This window comes from Nelusetta ayraudi, unplaced genomic scaffold, assembly GCF_046127955.1.
Source record: "Nelusetta ayraudi isolate G7.1 ecotype Tasmania unplaced genomic scaffold, CSIRO-AGI_Nayr_v1 ptg000027l, whole genome shotgun sequence".
In the NCBI taxonomy this organism is placed as follows: domain Eukaryota; kingdom Metazoa; phylum Chordata; class Actinopteri; order Tetraodontiformes; family Monacanthidae; genus Nelusetta; species Nelusetta ayraudi.
This window is the reverse complement of record NW_027466077.1, coordinates 5,464,908-5,484,293: the sequence shown is the minus strand read 5'-3', so window position 1 is coordinate 5,484,293 and position 19,386 is coordinate 5,464,908. Positions and strand designations below refer to the sequence as shown.

The following is a 19,386-nucleotide window of genomic DNA, read 5'->3' as shown; positions in this document are numbered from 1 at the left end:
ACTTTATTTTTGTAAGCGAGATGTTCTACTGCTAAAAAAAAAAAAAAAGGTATTGAAGAACATGTATATATGGATCCAAGGATCATAGTTCTATTAGTCAGAATAGTTATTATTGACTCGTACTTATTTGTTGGTTGACCAAATGCTTCGAGCGACGTCTGGCGAGCTGTTACCGTTTAACACCGACGCGAGCGTTTCCTTGTTTTGCGGTTAGTTCTGTTCCTTTCCTCCTGCATCTGGGTTCCGTGCGGAGACCTTCTTTTCATTGTGACAGGGAGAGAGAGAAGTAATCAAAGCTCGAGGAGCTCCTGGATTTTTTTGTTTTGTGTTCTGTTCTGTTGCCCTTTTTTTTTTTTAATCTTGTAATCCCCCCCCCCATCCGTTAAGTGAAGTTATTAATCTCACCTGCTAGAGAACCCGAGAAGAAGTAGAGGAGCGTTACAGCTGTGACACGAATGTTTCAAAACCAACCGTTTAATAAATAAATTAAAACAACGACTGGTGTGTGAGTTTTGTGGGGCGTTTGTTTCGTTGCTTCCTCAGAAGTGGAACAGGACAGAGATGCAGGTAACCTTTTTCATAAACATTTGTCTCCCCCCCACCACCTTTTTTCACTTATTATCCTTTTTTTTCACATCTCAATCACTAAACTGAACTCAGACGTAATAAATGTTCAATGTTCTATATAAGTTCTCAATCATACAGTTGTGGTAAAGATATCCCCCCCCCAATGAATTTACTGCTCTCAAACAATATTGTGGCCTATATTGTTACCTTTGGTAATGGCTCCACCCACCTTTTGATGAAGGTTAGGATATATTGTTGATGTTGCTGTTGTCCCTAATTAGCTTCAGCTAAAAAAACAAAAACAAACAAACAAACAAAAACATCTGAACAACACCAGAACGTCCACATTTTGGACTTCAAAGGTGGCCTCTTCGTCCTTCAGGTAAGCTTTCTTTTCTGCAATTTGATTAATTGCTCAGTGACGAAAAGCTGTGTGAGTGTGAAGTGAATGTTTATTGAATATCGGCAAGAAAATCGTCAAAGTCGTCAGTTCGTGATTTCTGGATACTTTGGTTTTATATAACCCCAATGTTCACGTTTCTGAGCGCTTCTTTATTGCCATTTCAACAAGCTTGAACGACAACGACACCAAAGCTCAACTTCCACTCGCTGCTTTCACCTGGTTGCAGTTGTACAATGTTGGCCACGAGATGGCGGCATTGCACCGCTTCTTTTTTTTTTTTTTTTTTTTTTTTACCGGGGCCGAGCCGCTAAATTTGGCGTCGTGCTCGACTTCGTCACACCACCGAGCAGCCGTGCGTGTGTTTGTGTTTGTGTCACCTTCTGCTCGCTCGCGCTCTCCAGTCAAATCACCGTCACAGCGCAGATGTTGCGCCCGATCAATGGTTTAACCCTTTACGCCGATTCCCGCTCACCTTTAAGGAATCACATCCATTCTTCTATGACAGGACGGACGCCGTTCAAACACGCTATCTGTTTTTTTTTTTGTTTTGTTTTAATGGAAGTTTGCGCGAGACCACCGGCTTGAGCATATTGTGACGACTCAATAATAATGTGTTGCAAAACCCAAATCGTGGCGCTCCGCTGCGCAGGGAATCGATCCCATCGACTAGAAATAAACTTGATTGAATGAGAGGAGTCTGGCGGGTGACAGTGGCGCAATTAGTCGACAATGATTGGAACGCGGGGAGAGGAGGGGGGGGGGGGGCGAGGCGGCTGCGCGCGTCGTGTGTTGGGGGGGAGTGCGTCGTTCTGCCGTGGAGTTTCTCCCCTTTGCGCAAACGTGAGGCGGAGGGGAGAGGAGCGGAGCGCGCGCATCCCTTGGGCACGAGTGCTCCTGACTTCTGTCCTTTATTTTATTGTATTTTTATTCATTGATTTTTTTATTTTATTTATTTATTTATTTTTTTTTACGCAAAGCCCACCGAAACGAGGGGGTGAAAATGCGCAACGTGCGTGAAGCTCCGGGCGGGGGATCAGGTGGGCTTCGCCGACGTTATTGATCACGACTGACGGATTCCACGCATGAATTCCTCCGCTGCGTCCCCGCATCATCTCTCCCTCCTCTCTCCCCGCGTCTGAGACTCATTCGCGACTGTTGACTTCATTGCAGGCAGCCTTTACGCCCCTTCTGCTGCCACCTCAAACAAGTGCGCGCCTAATAATTGCATTATTGTATTTTTTTTTATTTACTGGTCATCCTCCACCGCTGGATTCCGTTACGCAGCCCGAAGAGAATCGAACCTTCATTCATAGCCTGCACCTTTTGGACGTCTTCAGGAGGGAAAAAAAAAGAAAAAAAAAACGTTCGGTTTTTTTGCGGAAAGGTGGAGAAATATTGAAGGAAAACTCTCATGCCGGGATTTATTTTTTTCATGTTTTTATTTTTCTGGGTGTGATTTAAAACTGCTGAGCTACGCAAGGAAGTTACACCCCGAGGCGGATCGGGAGGCTGGGGACGGTGCGTCTCACCCCGTCTTTTTTTTTTTTTACGCACCGTCCGTGGGATGAATTTGATTTTGCGGGGAGTATCTCGTGCTTCTCCTGCAGTTTGACTGAACCCTCCTCGCCTCCTCTGTCGTTGTCGCCTGGCGTTCCTCCGAAGGATTTCGAGCAGTGACTTGTCTCCGCTTCACCTGGAATTATCACCTCTTTTTTTTTTTTTTCTTTTCATGTAATTTTTCTACTCATCATCTCTTCAGTTCACGCGGAATCAGGGCAATAGTTGGTTTAGACGTGCAGGTGTCTCCCCCCCCCCCCCCAGCATCACGGAAGGAGGTATGTGTCATTAGTGACTAATTATTGTGTTATGGATCCCCCTCAGCCCCCACCCCCACTCAAATATTTCAAATAAGCTCAAGTTGTTCTTCTCGAGGACATCTCCGTCTTTAATTGGGGGGGTGCAGTCAGACTTCCAGCTCTGCTGCACGGAGACAAGGCGAGCACACACACCCCGTGCACACTTTGATCTGGCAGACTCGCCTGTTCTCTGAACCTTTGATGCATTGGGGCTGAATCAGAGGATTCTTTTTGTTGGAGAAATGAGGTTATTCTTTTGTCTGAATGTGTGCTGGGGATTTCACACTTTTGTCCCCCCCAAAGAATGTTTTTGATGTGCCATATCATCCAAAATCCAGTGTGATGTGTCGTCGACGTATACGGCTGTGCCACTTGCGATCTGGGGTGTCGTGCATTGAGCGTTGCGCTTGCCAAAATCCCGGGCAGAGTGCAGCTGGATAGTGTTGGAGACGGTCGAGGGATCTGCTAGAGAGCCAGGGCGAGAGAGAGAGTGAGAGAGAGAGAGAGAGAGAGAGAAAATTGAAGGATGAATGAAGAGAGAGATGCACCACGGTGGCTGAATGGGAAGAACACCTTTTCTGAGGAGAAGGTAGAGGAGGAGGGTGGTGTAGGTGGCAGAGGAGCTGTCGCGCTCTCTGTGAAAAGAGCAGCCTGCTCCCCTGAGGAGGCCTGCAGGAGGATGGCAGAGAGCTTGTGTGTGTGTGTGTGTGTGTGTGTGTGTGCGCGTGTGTGCGTGTTAGTGTGGCGGAGGTGAGCTGAGAAAGTAGGGGGTGCAGGTGTGGGAAAAGAGTGCCAAGGATGGTGGTGTGTAAAGGAAAGGGACCAGGGAACTCTGGAGTAGTGCAACGGAGTGGGCAGCTCTAGGTGGGAATTGGATTGGATGATGAGTTGCCAGAGGGTTCCACCCTTGTCGTTTTATAGCCGCCAACCGTCACGACTCAGAGAGTTCTCGATTTGGTGACCTTTTTTTGAAAAGCAAGACATTTAAATATGCTTAATAGTGGGTCTACTTGCTATGTTTGATTAATGAGTGCATATAAAGGAGCACTTATAGAATAACTCAAAATTGTAGTTTCACCGCCAGCTCTGCCATTCATCGACTTTCAGCATAGAGCGTCCTGCTAGCCGGGATTACAAACGGCTCCGGTTGCCTGCCCAGCACCCTCTTGCGAGATCACCCCTTGGCTTTACAGCCAAGAGACTTTGCATCAGCACGCCTTGCCTGGCTAGAAGAAGCGAGCTCACTCCTGTCTCATCTATGTAGGCACGCAAGGGGGATTAAAGAAGGCGGAAGATGCAAGGCAGGGGAGTAGAGGGTAGCCAAACAAGGGGGCGTTTGCACAAAAGGGGCACCAGGCAGGCGACCAACGTTCTAAAGTCCTCCTACACAAGGCCGAGCGGGTGTGCTGTGTCAATGGCTTCTTTCAAAGGAATGTGGGCTAAGGGCCGCTGTGTTACATTCTGGATGGTATGCACCAATAAATTCTGAAGACCTTTCGCTAAGTGACAGTGCCGGATCAGGTGCGCTCGCAGCTGACTCGCACGGTTATTTATACATAGAGACGATGCGGCTCCTCATCCAGAGCAAAAATACGATTCTCAATGACTCATGAAACGTTTAATAGCCTCGGAGCCTCAGTTCACTCACATAGCCCTGATCTTATTATTTTTGCTTCCTCTCGTGGGACGTCTGCATGTACTTACATCTTGCACTAATGGAACAATTTTTTTAAACCATGAACGCTCTGCCCTCTTGGGTTGAAGATGTCCTTTATAGGTCAGGTCCATGTTGGCAGATGAGAGGGTGGGGCGTCTCTATTTTTGGGAACCTTTGCGATCTGCTGTGGAGTTTTTCGTTCTGATGACAGGAGTTAAAGAGGAGCCGTGTCAGCAGGGAATATTAATGACCGGATGGCTCTCTGTGCCAAGTGGTGCCTGAATACGCGGCAAAAAACACAAAAAAAATGTCGAATAAACAATATCACAGGATGCTTGCTCACCTATATAAAGCTGCAGTTCTTAATCATGGCGAGGGCCGCTGTGCGTACGAGTGGCTTTGACCTAATTCCATTTAGAGTAGAGAGAAACTGAACAGATGAATTAATTGGGACACAATCGAATTATAAATGGATTCAACAAGAGAGCCTCTCTGTGATGTGCTCCAAGCGTTGCTTCACCTTGAGGGCAACGGGGTACTTCATACTTTGCAGTCTTGAGGCCCAGTCATCTTCTTGTATGGGCGGACTGTTGGATCAGGGGTCGGTTGGAGTGTTAGATTTCTGATCTGCTAACAGGATCCCATGTTTCATGTCGATTGGGGCTTTATTAATATCAGAGGAGCGCGTAGGGTCTCAAGTACAAGATGGTACAAACACACTAAGATGTACAGAGAGACTAAGAATTAAAATGGTAATTTTCTGGCTCGTATCTATGAATTAGCGACGTGTTCAATATTTTAAATCTGGGTTTTATAAATAAAAGCCACATGAAAGTGTCCATGAATGCATTTACAAGTTTACAACCAATTCTTCCTTCAAATCAAAATGAGAAAAAAAAAAAATCTTTGGCTGTTGTCATTAGCCTAGCCTTATGCTAGGCTTGGCTAATTTCATGTGAGATGTTGAGGAAAGTTCCCACCAACTAGATACTCACCAGAAGTTTGTTTCTGTTGGTCGGTCAGTGTCATTAATAAGGAAAGAAAAGTGACTGCAAGAACCCCGCGGGCTAATTAGCAAAATCATTGGAAAAAGGCCACCTCAATAGCAATGCTGATGTGTTTTTAGGTAAAGGGGACATCTATAATAAAGGATCTAGTTTCACAACGATGGCCTGAATGCGGGGAAATTGCTCCGTTAATAAACCAAAATTGACCACTTTGCCTTGAATGGCTCTCGTTGCCGAGTGCGATGTAATCCCCAGCGTAATTGCTTCACGTCTCAGACTTTGGAGTAAAAGGAACATCAACTATAAGTTCAGAGGGACTCGATCCTCGGTCTGACCACCTTCTTTACCTTTAATGGCTGCCGCAGCGCAGAAAGACGTTGTCAGTGCGAGCAACTGCGGGGCAACTCTTCAGCTCCCTTTGGCGCTAACGCTCTGCTTGTTGCCGCAACGGGAACGGCGTTCAGTGCCATGTCAGCGTGTCGACCTGTCACTGCTGCCGCGAGGATGAGCGTGTCGTGTGTGTGTACTGGATGTAACCTGTTCATTTAGACGCAGCGGCAACAGCAGGTTGCCCTGAATGATGCAACGCTTTAGCTCCGGGGCACTGTGCTCTGCCTTTTCAACGCCATCTTGCTTTCCTTGCACCGTCTGTCTGTCTGTCTGTCTGTCTGTCCGTCCTCCCTCGGCTCCATCTTTGCCCGCCTGCCTCTCTCCCCACCACTTGCTTTCCTCCCTCCAATGGAAGCAGGTAGCATGCACCACACCTCCCTTTATGAATCACCACGCGGGGCTTGCCAAGCTTCCCGCCCTCCCCACTGCCATGTGAACAGCTGCTCCGCTCATCGATATGCCCAAGATGAGCCCCCTTGAATGTGGGCGTTTTGTGCGTGCACAGAGAGGTGATTACAAACTGGCAGACTCGGTGTTTTCAATTAGGGAATGCAGCTTGCAAAATCCTGACAGGGTACTGCCGCAGAGGATTATACCCGTGGAGGTGTGCGTTTTCGCTCGGGTATGCCTGGCTGCGTTTCTGTCGCGAGTGGCTTACACATGTTGGCCAGGTGGACTGCACGCGCAGATAAAACACACACACAAGCACACTTGCAGTGGCCCGATATTCATATCACACTGGTGCTCAGACATCCTCTCTCTGTCCCTCTCCCGCAGGCTCCACAGAAGATGTGACTGGGGGATTACAGGCTCCCAAACTCCGCAGACGTTTGCCGCCAAGTGTCGACTCTTCAGCTCTACTCCGTCGCGCTTGCCCCTTCTGGAATATGAGTCACTCGCGGGGTTTGGCTAGCTCCACTCCTGGGGCCCTTTCCCCCTGCCTTTTTGACCAATAGAAAGGCACTGTTTGAAGAATTTATTCTAGAGACATCCAAGGTTTTGGAATACCCGCCGATCCAGTTGTCCCTTGCGGTCGAAGACCACTTGTTCGACCCTAAATTCCTCGATCATGGAGCAACAGTGGAACCCACAATCCTCCTCTGTCGTGTTCCTGTTTGTGGCTACTTCCTACACTTGGCTTCTCCCCATCACCTCCCCTCAAAGGATCCCGGTCGATCCCCAGGCGGCACCCGAGTACGCCCATTCAATCCGACTGGACGGGGACATCATCCTGGGTGGATTATTCCCCGTGCACTCCCGAGGGGACCGCGGCACGCCCTGCGGGGAACTGAAGAAGGAGAAGGGCATCCACCGTCTGGAGGCCATGATGTTTGCCATCGACCTGATCAACAAGGACCCCGAGCTGCTGCCTAACATCACGCTGGGTGCCCGGATCTTGGACACTTGCTCCAGGGACACGTACGCTTTGGAGCAATCACTGACATTTGTGCAAGCCTTGATCGAGAGGGACGGCTCGGACGTGCGTTGTGCCAACGGAGACCCGCCGATCTTCACCAAGCCGGATAAAATTGTCGGGGTGATTGGAGCCGCCGCCAGCTCCGTGTCCATCATGGTGGCCAACATCCTGCGCTTGTTCAAGGTAGGATTGCTTATCGTCACTGCCCGAGATGAGGTTCACAGACGATGCCCAAGCTTGCGGGAGTTTTGAGCAGTGGCAGCCTCACCGCCTCTTCCTGAAGGAAGGACGGCGGTAAACTTTCATTTTTTTTAATCCCTCCTGTTTAGACGTGTGTGTGTGTGTGTGTGTATGTGTGTGTTTTTGAGAGAGGGAATGTGTCAAGATTTGTCCAAGTGATGCCCACAAGGAAGAGCTGTCCATCTCTGTCTGCGTGTGTTTGAGCGCGCATTTGCCGCATTACCTTGTTTTATCACTAGCTAGTGGTTGGAACACGGCTAGCAATTACCACTGAAATCTGTCAGCCCAACGCTCTTATTCCGGTGTGCGTGGGTTGCGCGGAGGCAGACGCTTCACATGTTGTGTGCAACATGCGTGGATATAATTGACTGTCCCTTTCCACTGCAGCCGTGCATGTGCACGGTATTTCTTCTCCTTGTCACTGTTGAGCCTCTGTCGACGGAGACGGAGGAGGCTGGCTTCCCCTTGAGGTGTGTTTTTGTCGTTCGCCACGAGGAGCTGATGAAATGATTAGCAAACATGAACCCGTGGCATTGCGCATCTCCTCCATCGTCCCACGCTCTCTTCCCCCAGCGAGAACGAGAGCCCCCCCGGCGGCGGGCGGAAAAATCCATACGGGTGAGCGGTGGAGGAATCTCCGTGTGTTTTTTTTTTTTTTAAAACAAACTTGTTAACAAGCGGCTCACGCTTTCAATGGGAGATTTGCACATTAAGTGACGACGGCGACGACAACCGACTCGCGATGTGATTTACAGCGAGATCCGTCACAGCAGCGGCACCTGAACGGAGCGCTGCTCTGACGCCTTCTCATTTGCCTAATACGATTTGTGTTGCATTGTGTGCGCATCTGCTTACTCGCGTGTGCTTTGTATGTGTGGGAGTGGGAGGAGATCACGTGGATGTGGCTGTACAATGGTGCGCTGTTGTTGTTTCCCCCCCCTCTTTTTGGGGAGGGAAATGTGGGCGTGCTCGTGATTTTTTTTGTGTGTGTGTGTGTGTGTGTTGGAGTCTTAAGTATTTAGTAAATGCCATTTTATGTTTGTGTGTGATACCAACCAGAGGCCTGTGGCAGTGGTATTATGTCACAAGACTGTATCTCTCTCTCAGCACAGTTGTACATGAATAATGCAGCATGCACAGCACCCTGAAAATAGTCCTCTCCCTCTCTCTCTCTCTCTCTCTCACACACACACACACGCACACGCACACGCACACGCACACACACACACACACACACAAACATGCTGGGCTAAACATATGTCTGTTAAAATGGGCTAATCTGACAGTGGCAGTCGCAGCTATTCACCCACTCAATGCGAAGGCGCTCAGAGAGAGAGAAAAAAAGAGCAAAATACGGCTGTGATAGACGGAGAGCGAGAGTCTTTCTAATCTGGAGGCAGACAAAAGAGATCCAAACAACAGATTGTGTGATAAACGCGGCGTCCAAATCCTCAAGAAAACACACATTGTTTCCCCCCCCACCCTCCTTCCCCTCCAAATACGAGCGCACGGAGTGTGAGTTTGCGTATGTGTGTGTGTACCTCTCCCTCCACAGTCGCAGAGAAATGCCGACGACTACAACAGCAGCGGCAGCAGCGGCAGCAGCGGCAGCGGCGGTGGCGGCGGCGGACCAAAAAAAGTTGCACTGCTGCCTGGCAAACGTTTTTTTTTTCTTCTTTTTTTTCTGCTTTTGAAGATTATCTCCAAACGCTTCTGCTTCTGCTTCTGCTCTGCGGCGACGATGCGGAGTGCAGCACCCGGGGATGACACGCACACACGGAGACACACAAGCGCAGCCTGAGATATAATAAGATGAAACTTGTGCTAATCCTCGCGAGGGAAAACCCAGCTGAGGCATCGATGAGATGAGAGACAAGATTTTAACGTCTTTTGAAAGAGCGGAAAGCGGCGGGGGTCAAGGAAAACACGCCGCCGCTGAAAGAGAGTCGGACTGGATCAAACTTTTTGGAGCGTTTCCATGTTCCATGTTCCTTTTTTTTTTGTTGAGATAGCGGCGCAGTCGTTCCTGGCGTACGGGCGGCTCAGTTCTGGATGCGACCAGTCCAGTCGGGTGTTTCGATGTCCTTCGGAAGACTGTAGCAGGTTCAAAGCAGCTCTCGGTAACTTTCGGTGGAATTGGCGAAGTGACCAAGTAAACACGCTGCAGCGCTAGCTTATTGATGTGGGAAAATACAAGTAGTGGCCCAGCTGGAGCGCTCGTATGTGTTCAGGAAAAGCACCGATAGGAAATGCGAAACAGACATTGACAATAACGTCGTAGCAAACGTTCAACACTTTTATTACTTTGTTACTTTTTGGATTCCATTCCGTCATTTTATAATCTTATGTATTTGTAATAGTAGTATGTAAGACTGCCTCTGAATAAATGTGTGACGTTGCCGTATAGTGGTTCGTCCGGCGTGTCGGGTCGCACTTGAAAGTTACGCAGTGCAGTTACAGCTGGCACGACCCCCCCCCCCCTCGCTGCCAAGGCGGCACCATTGATCCTATTAATCGATTATGTACCGCTTCACTGAGTTTGGAATCATAATTTTATGGTCCAAAAGTTACCTAGAGCTGTTTTAACATCTTTAGCGTGTGAAATTTGGCCTGATTTGCAACTTCTATATTGGTAAAAGCTAAATATGCTGCCCACAAATACATTCATAAAAGTGTATACTCACAGTACAATAAAAGTCATTTGGTTTTCCTACCCATAGAACAGTTCTTAGAAATGTACGAGAATATACACATAGCAATGGTCTTGCTCCCAGTTAGCTGCCATCTTGCACCACCGTATTTCTAAGGAAGACCGGTGTGGACAATCCAGCCCCCTTGACCGGGTTTCGTGAACGCTCGCGTCCGTAATCAAACCAATGAAGAAGAAGGTGGACGAGGTATCCAAGTTGCGTGCGCAGACCACTGTTGTCCACTGGCAAGCTCGGGAGAAGGAGGGTGAGTGAAAAAGCACTCAAAACTGGAACCACTTGATGTCACTGTTTCTTCTGGAAATGTCCAAACATTACACACTTAACCTTGAAGAGCTGAAATTTAGTTTGAAATGTTTATTGCGCCGTGTTGAATGTCAAGTTAAGAAAAAACAAAAGGTTTATACTTAACTAAAAAAAAGTTAAGAAAAAGGTACAAAAAAACCTTTTGGAGGAAAAATCGAAAGGTTTTCTTCTTAACTTGGGGGTTTGGATTGTGTGGGGAAAAAAAAAAAAAAAATCAATTTTGAAATCTTTCTATTTAATTCAATTTTCTAAGTAGTTCCTAACTTCCTTGGCGGTGAATCTTTTGGATTCCTCGCCGTGGCGCACCCAAGGCCCTGAAACTGCGACACCCCCGCCATCCCGAGCCACCCACCGCTAATCCGCCCTTGTTTCCAGTCAGCTGCTCCTCTCAAGAAGATAAAACAGCAGCCGTGCATTGATTCCTCTTTCATATCTGGCCTTATTCTCTCTCTCCTTTCCCCCTTCCCGCAGCCACTCATCCTCAAAGGTAACAGCTCTGTTCGTGGCTATTGATTGGGTTTTTGCGCTCGGCTGGTAATTACCACTGGCGGTATGGATCGGGCCAGGGTCTGGATACACTCTCAGTCACCTCTCAAACCAGCCTGGAGCCAGACCAGCGCCCGGCCTTTACCCGCTATTAAAACATAAAAACACATTGACGGCAAATAAACTACGTCGGGGGGGGGGGTTAAGTAAGGAGGGGGGGGGTGGAGGAGGCGGGGGGGAGGTGGGAGGGAAAGCCCGCGGCGGCTCAACCCTCATGAATCGTGGGGCGTCGTCACGTTGCAGATGATGATGAGGAAAACTAGGAAAACGGGAAGTCTTCATCGTACGACAAAGTGAAAAAAGAATGGCCGCACGCTGCGTTGCTGGGTGCGGCAAAAATGAAATTCAATTCATCAATTGATAGGTGGTAGAACCCCCACCCGTCACCCTACCTCTCCACCCCGCGGAGAGCAAATTGAATGATTTTCCCCCGGGGGGAGTTGAGGAGAGTGCCGTGTCTCCACCTCTGATTTCATTCAGTGTCGGCTCCACTTAATTCCACTTGATGCTTTGTCAGACACACAACGCGTGCACACACACACACACACACACACACACACACACACACGCACACGCGCACACACACCTTATCACCAGAGAAAAAAAGGAAAATCAAATCTTTATCTCTTCCATTAGTCTTTCCTCGTTTTAACTGACAGGCGAGCCAGGGTTTCGCCATCGTTCCTTCGTTAATTCCTGACGCAGCGCCCCTCACAGGCGAGGAGGGAGAAGCGACATCAAAACCACCTGGGGCTCAGCAGATTTTGGAGGAACCGTCGGCCTCGACGGCTTCCTCCGGACCCGCGTGCGTTCCAGGCACGTGAGTGCGGAGGAAAAGTCACGCCATCTCCCTCGATCTCGTCCCCGCGGCTTCCCTTCCGCACTGCGTTGGGGGAATTAGCCGCCGCAGCGCCGCGCGATGCCGCAGATAAAATTCATCCGCAGCCGTGATTGCTTTCCCAAGTAACGCCGACTCCGTCTCCCAGGTGTCTGAGCTGGATTTTTTTCCCCCACCCCTTTTTCCCCCTTCATTTTTTACAGCACCAGTGTTTGCTTTTTTTTATTAGAAAACACTTGTGTCGGCTGTATGCACGCACACGGAGCGCCGAGAACGGAGCGTGCGGTTTTATTCAAATAAAACGCTGTCTCGCGAAAGAAAAAAAAAAAGACAAGCGAGCGAACGCACACTTGTGTGTGTTTGTTGAACGTTCTCCGCTCTCCTTTTCAGGCCCGGCGTCACCTGCTGCATTACAAATCAGCTCTGGCGTCGGGGGGGGGGGGGCCTCGCCGACGGGACGACGGCTACGCTGAAACTCAATTAACGGGGGAAACGTGTTTGCTTTTATTTTATTTTATTTATTTTTTTCTCAATTCAGGCACACAATTCGCCCCACAGTTTCGTCATTGTTCTCAAGGTCGGGGGCCGTAGCGCGGCCCCGTGTTTTGTCTCTAATCCTGCCGGGCTGAATTAGCGGGAGACGGCAGAGAGGGGGAAGGAGTGTGACGGGGACATTTGGAGGCGAGGGGGCGAGGAGAGAACAGCGGGCGGCAGCTTTAACAAGCAGCGGAACGAACGGCGGAGGAAGGAGCGATATTCTTTTCCTTCTCACTGCCGCGTTACGGCACTTTGTCTGTGCTGCCGCCTTCTGACAAAGCCAGCGGCAGTTCTTCTTTTCTCCTCTGGGTCAGCATTCTGGACGTCTTCCTGTGTTATTTTGGAGTCGGCGTTGTCCCTCGTTCAGGTGAGGTAACCTGCTCGGACTCCCAAGAGTCCAAGACCTCAGAGCTGCATGAACGGCCGAAATGTCTTTGAAGGACCAGGAAGGAAGTCCGGTCACCTATGAATCGACTTTCAAGTGGATACGACCATTGGCATGCACGACCTATGCAATTGCGCAGGGTGCCCCCTGGTGGAGTGGGGAGGGGCAATATTTATTTATTTATTTCTAAAATTCTGTTCTTTATTGATTTATATTGATGTCTTTTTGGCCAAACGTTTTATACATACAGTATGTGAAGACACACGGTAGCCCCTCACCTCGACCGCCTTCTTCTTCATTGGTTTATTTGAGGCACTTAGCATTAGCCAAGTGACGATAATGAAGCTAAACCAAGCAGCGAGCGGAGAGGCAGAGAAGCTCATCGGGGTGTCTCGGACTCGTCTTGGACTCTAACGTCGCCCAAACTGCAGCCGGGGGAGTTGTGAGGGTTCAGAATGCGCAGTCACAGTCGCAGGACCGTTCAACCTCCGCTCGCACAGGCTTAATGAGTGAACGGTTAATGAAGGGAGACCTAATTGTCCCCTTGAAATTATGTATCGCTTTTATTTGTCTTGTGCTGCCCAGAGATGATTCCTTTATGGAAGCCGTGCGTAAACATGAGGGCCAAATTGGATTTGTCGTCAGCCGAGCGTGACTCTCTCCTTAACTTGGGTTGAAAAAAGAAACATGACAGGCAGAGAAATAGTTGGAGGGGCAGATTTTCTTGTCCTTTCTTTCCCAAGTAAAATGTGTTTTAAAAAAATTGGCACCGTCAGCCTGAATATTATCTAAAAAGATGGTGTGTGTGTGTGTGTGTGTGTGTGTGTGTGTGTGTGTGTGTGTGTGTGTGTGTGTGTGAAAAGATAAATGCTCCTGCAGCAAACTTGCAGTCAAGGGCTTTTTAATGTATGCGTCGCAAAGTGTCCAACGTGTGAAGGTTTTGTCTCGCTTGTGTTTCTGTTGCAAATTATATTCAAACACTTCACATTTACTGTTGTTGTGTCTTTGATTCAGGCCCTGCGTGTGGAGATGTTTGAACAAGGAAACAAAACTTTATATTGTTGCCAACGTCACATGACTAGCATGGTTAGCGTATTAGCACTTGGAATCCCTTTGGGAAAAAAGGTTTGTATACAGGCTACATTTCAAGCTCACTTCTCTGGAGTTCGATTCCTCCAAGGGCCCTCTGGCGCAAATCTGCTTTATTTCTATTTTTCTTCTCTCTCTTCAAGATGCCCCTTTTTCCCCCCAATTATACGAAAACTACAGAAATCGATAGCCAGTGAACACGCATCTATATCTATATATGTGTAAATTTAAGTTCCAGAGGACATTCTCTGGATGCATAATAAGCACGTTTGTGTGTTGACTGCTGCTGTCTGCTGTCACGTGCACACGTACAGTGGCCGAGGCGTGTTTGTTGACTTGGCTGGGGGGCGGGGGGGGGGGGGGGGGGCGGGGGGGGCGTGCTGACGGAATACTGAAGGAAAGTAATTTAAAGTTTAATGGAGTTCTCTGATTGGAAACAAGAGGTCGTTAGGAACATGCTAAATGGAAGTGCTGAGCGTGTTAATGTGTGGATTCATTGGCTGTCCACTTGACCATGAGCGTGTGTGAGTGTGTATGTGTGTGTGTGGGTGGGTGGGTGTGTGTGTGTGTTTTGGGGGAGGTGAATCAGATAGGCGTTTGTTTGTTTGTTTGTTTGTTGGAGGGGAAAAGATAGTAGCAGACAGCGAGTCTGTCTTTGGCCTAACGGACGACAGAGATTCTATCCCTCCTCTTCCTCTCGCTCTTCCTCTTCGCTCGAACGCCTCACCTTGGCAGGCTTGTTAAAAACAAAGTGGGCGGCGCACTGAAAATCGGGGTCAGGGGTCAGGGCTTTGGGTCTGGCCACCAACCGCCTGTCTCCTGGGTTAAATTTCCGCTCTAAACACTGAGCCGACTGATTACGTTTTTAATGTTTTCACTCCTTACCGGGGTTCGCCGAGTCGCACGACGCCACAACCAGAGATCGGCCAGTGAGCACACGGCATCTGGTGGTTTGTTTTGTTTTGTTTTGTCTCGGTACGCTTGCTCCGCCTCTGATCTCTGCGGGCGACGACGTTAAGGGCTGATAGCATCGGCGGCTCCCTTTAGTATGCGGCACGCGCGCTTTTGCGGACATGTTTCTATGTTCTTATTTGTATGCAGATTGGCAACCGCGGCAATTTCTCATTCGCCCATAGCACATCCCCGGACGTCTCTGCTCTCCCCGAGCACGTTACTGCTGCTGCTGCTGCTGCTGCTGTGACAACGGCGAGGAATTAAAAGAAAAAAAAATGAAAGTAAATAACACACTGAGGGGATTTGTTGGTTCTCTCTTCGATTACGTAAAGTGCAAACCGAGACGCCTTTGGATGTGATTGAGCGCTTTACAAATAAAAGTTGATTGATTGAAATAACAAATAACAGGCTTTTCTTGTTTTTCTTAAACTCCCGTCCTGAGAGTAAACCAAGCTGGCCGCCGTGTCTCCAACGCGTGATTGCTGCGGCTTGCAGAGGTTTCGGTTGTAATTCAACAACCCCCCCCCCCCACCCCCCTTTTTTTTTTCCCGCCCCCTGTTGTGAAATGTTTTACAGCTCGCACATTTTGGCCACTGTCTCTTACGTGCGTTTGAAATGATTGCGGTTGTAATGGATTCTCTCGTCTGATGTAAATGGAGCCGACAGGGAGTGAAAAAAAATCTGATTCGGGGGCCTGAGGTCGCCGAGCAGAAAGGGGTTTCCATGAGATGAAACGCTGCGTCGGCCTCTGTCGCATCGAGGGGGCGAAACCAATTGGAACGACTCATTTAGAGGGTTGAGACGAGATGTAAATCAAAAGTTGGGGCACTCCTATGCAGATGGACTGGGAAATCACAGTGGAAAAAGAATATGTGTTCAGTTTGTCTTGGTAATATTCTACCAATTTGATTGGCTGTCAGATGGGGGAAATGGTAGTCGGAGTCCTTTGGATATATCTCAGGTCTCCGTCAAGTAAAGAGCTCATAGATGCCGTTTGTTATCGGTCCATGGAAAGTCCGTCGGGAGTAAAACAATATCGTTGTCCGCTGAGAAAACCCTCAGTCATCGTTCTTTGTTCTTTTTCTATCGTGAAAACGACTTCCTGTTTTTTCCTTTGTCTTGTTAGCTAGCAGAAGTTGCTCCCTGGCTTCGTTGATATCAGTTGATATCATTGAAAACAAGACAGACGAGAGAGAGAGATTGGAAGCTGAAGTCAGAAGGACATCCTCCTCCTTATCTACGAATTTCAAGTGACACGTTTGCAGCGCCGACATCAAACAGGTTTTTTTTTTGGGGGGGGGGGGACTTCAAATCAGGTTTCTTTGGCAATCGGATAAAGGTTGCGCCTGTTCCTGTGGCTTACTTTTAGACCTGCAAACCTCGAGCTGAAAGCCGTCAGGCCTCCCCGGTGAGGCATTGAAAAAGAACTGGGTCAGTCCCATTCACACAGGGATGGAGATGCGCAGCTGTACAGGTGTAGAATGTCGGGGCAGGATGAAAATGAGTATAGAAGGTGCCCGGCGTAGCGTCGGTAGCCTGAAAAGGTCACGCAGGCTCGGACTAACTTGGAAAACATTGATGTGAAAATCTTCTCTGTCTGCAGCAGCTTGTTTTTGTTCACTGCTAAATATCATCATATCATATCCTCATTAGTGAGGATGCACCGATGCAACTTTAGAACAAGTAGAGTTCGGGTCCTTGCATACCAATACTCATTGATACAGATACTGAGTACTTAATAAGGACTGGACACATGATAGAATTACTTTTACACAACATTTCAATGTTTTTTGCACAACATTCCTCAGCATGTTTGTCTAGAACATGGGATGACTGTCACAAGTTTCACTGCAGTACAAACACAAATTTAACAAAATGGTCATATCTGAATGTGGCAAGGCGCAGAGGGCCCGGGCGGGCTTCGAACCCCAGACTCCCGGGTAATGCACGCTTAACCATTCGGCCAAAGACATATCCCCTTGGCCAAGTAGCCAGGGCACATGATCTATTGGAGGCATAGTGACAGGACCGCCACTGTCACACATACAGATACAACTAAATTGGTGCCTTGGTATCGGCATTATATTTTACGAGTAGAGGATCGGTATCGGTACTGATACTCGGTACTGGTATCGATGCATCCCACATCATTCCTTCATAATTAAAGTGGCAGGCAACAAAACACTGTTGAACAGATTTGCTGAAGGTTCAGTTTGAGCACTCTGACCCCTCTGGGCCACCGTAGAAAAACCGATCAACCTCAAACAAAGTTGTCTAGTTTGGTTTCTGCTGGAAAATGTTGGGAGGGGTTTGTTATGATCGGGTTGACAGGAAATTGGGCCTTCGCTGCCGAACAGCTGTCCTCCCGCCCTGCGTCTGCTGCCATAAATGGAAAAAAACAATAAACGCGCCGGTGCGATCAATCGCCCTGGCGGAAAATAACCCAAAGATCCAATCAGTTCACGACCCCTGATGGCTGCAAAGTGGCAGAACGAGAACTTTGTGCCTGTCCCTAGCTCTTTTCTTAAACATGAAAATAAAAAGGATTTCATTACGAGCGACTGCACGAACCCCCCCCCCCCCCCCCCCCCAAAAAAAATTCTTCTTGATTCTCCAGTTTCTTCAGCTTTTTAACTGGGGCGAGGGCCGCGATTCAACAGGAAGGCATAGAGGGGTTGGAGGCGGGAGTGGCAGAGAGAATATCCCGCATTAAAATGCATTTTTAATATTTCGAAAGGGGGAAGGAGAAGAGAAAGAGCTCATTAGAGGCGTCCTACATCTCTCCAGCGCTGAAGACCTGGGGAGGTTTGAGCGAGGAAGAGTCGGAGGCCCGGCTCTCGTGTGCGACGCTCCTCTGATGACTGTGGGCCAAAGTAGGAGGGACAAAGGAAGAGCCGCTGTCACGTGATTGGCCGATTGGCCATTTGAAAGCGGGCAATTGGCTGTTAGGTCACTCATGTACGGTTTCTCAACCCCGCCTGCTGGAATACAAGTGCCCCCCCCCCCCAACGGGACCTGCGAAAAGCGCCGGACGTGCACAGCGGGAGATTTTGGGATTGTTTTTCTTCTCTCTCTCATCACCGTCTTTATCTCCCTCCCGTCATCGTCCCCATTTTTTTCCCCCAACGTTTACATCCCCCCATAAGAGGAGGGATGAGAGCTGTAAAAAAATGATGGGACGTGTAAAAAAAAAAAAAAGAGAGCGGCGCCGTAAAGGGCGATAAATAAGATGGCGGTAAAAGAATTGTCAGGAGGGGAAAGAAAAGAAAAGAGCAGCTGGAGGGGGTGTTGCCAGATGAGAGGGAAGACCCCCCCCCCCCTCGCCCCCCCACACTAGAATAATAAAAAAAAGAAGTTTGGCATTTATCCTCCTCCTCTTCCTCCTCCCTATTGCTCCTCTTCTGCTCAGGCCGACCCTCCTCGTCCACACAGACTTCATCCGGCCGCCTTAATAGAGGGCGGATATTATTTATGAATTAAAAGGCGAGGCAAGACATGGAAAGAACATTAGACGAAGGATGGGGATGTGGGGAGTGTGTGTGTGTGTGTGTGTGTGTGTGTGTGTATATGTATGGTTGGTGGGGCGGCAGGGGGGCAAAGGCACTTGTTTGCGAGTGTTTAAAATAGATGTCCTCCTTTGAAGATTTATATAGAACATGACACGCTAGATATGACACTGTCTCATTCGCGCGCACACAAATTATGACACACACTCACATGCGCGCACACACACACACACACACACACGCACACACGCACACTTTACATCAGGCATCCCCCAGTGTCTCTGTTTACCAAAGCCTGGCGATTAGAATTGATTTATTGATTGATGGGGAATAAAAAAACGGGAAATGAGTTCACGGCTTTGTGTCGGCGTTGGGCTCGTATTTTTTTTCCTCTATTATTTATTTCTATAAATTTTTTTTTCCCCCCGGAGTCTGATTGGGCAGCATTAGTGTGCGCGACCGCGAGGGGAGATCGGGGGAGCCGGCGGAGTGAGAGCAGTACTTCCAATTTTTTACCCCAATTACCCTCCGCTGAGCTGAAGGTCAGGGGCGGAGAGAGGCGACTCTGTTATTTCTTTATTTTCCGCTCGGGAAGCAGAACTGGGGGCGCTTGTGTCGCATACGGCAAAATCTTTTTACCAGTTCCACACCGAGTGGTGACGGAGTCGGTGTCATTGATATCGATGCCAATGCTGATACCAATACTTTCAACCTGGAAAAGCAGAATTTCCATACGTGGGAGAACGACTTGACCGCTCTCTCAACGCTGCCCCCTGTCTGCTGAGTCGAGGGACTGCACAGCAAGGCAGTCATGGCGTTAAACAAGAAAGTGTAGAGCCGCCCGTGTTGGGAAGGGCGTCATTGATTTTCTGGTTGCAGTCCCAGGCATGGCCACTAGGGCTCTCCGCCAGACGGATCCTCGAGTTGATCCGGCGGCTCCTCCAGCGTGTCGGGTCGCGGGGTCGACAAGTTAAACCCTG

The 19,386-nt window shown here is 48.8% G+C and overlaps 1 protein-coding gene across 2 annotated transcripts in view; it reads left to right on the top strand.

The window, feature by feature from the left end:
- Positions 1 to 1,744: 1,744 nt before the first annotated feature.
- grm8a (glutamate receptor, metabotropic 8a) overlaps positions 1,745 to 19,386 on the top strand; it is a 194,987-nt gene continuing 177,345 nt past the window's right edge. For both annotated transcript variants that reach the window (XM_076030267.1, XM_076030268.1), the window contains exons 1-2: positions 1,745 to 2,805; positions 6,658 to 7,480. In XM_076030267.1, the coding sequence (XP_075886382.1) occupies positions 6,950 to 7,480 (531 nt within the window). In that variant the 5' untranslated portion in view covers positions 1,745 to 2,805; positions 6,658 to 6,949. The remainder of the gene's footprint in view (positions 2,806 to 6,657; positions 7,481 to 19,386) is intronic.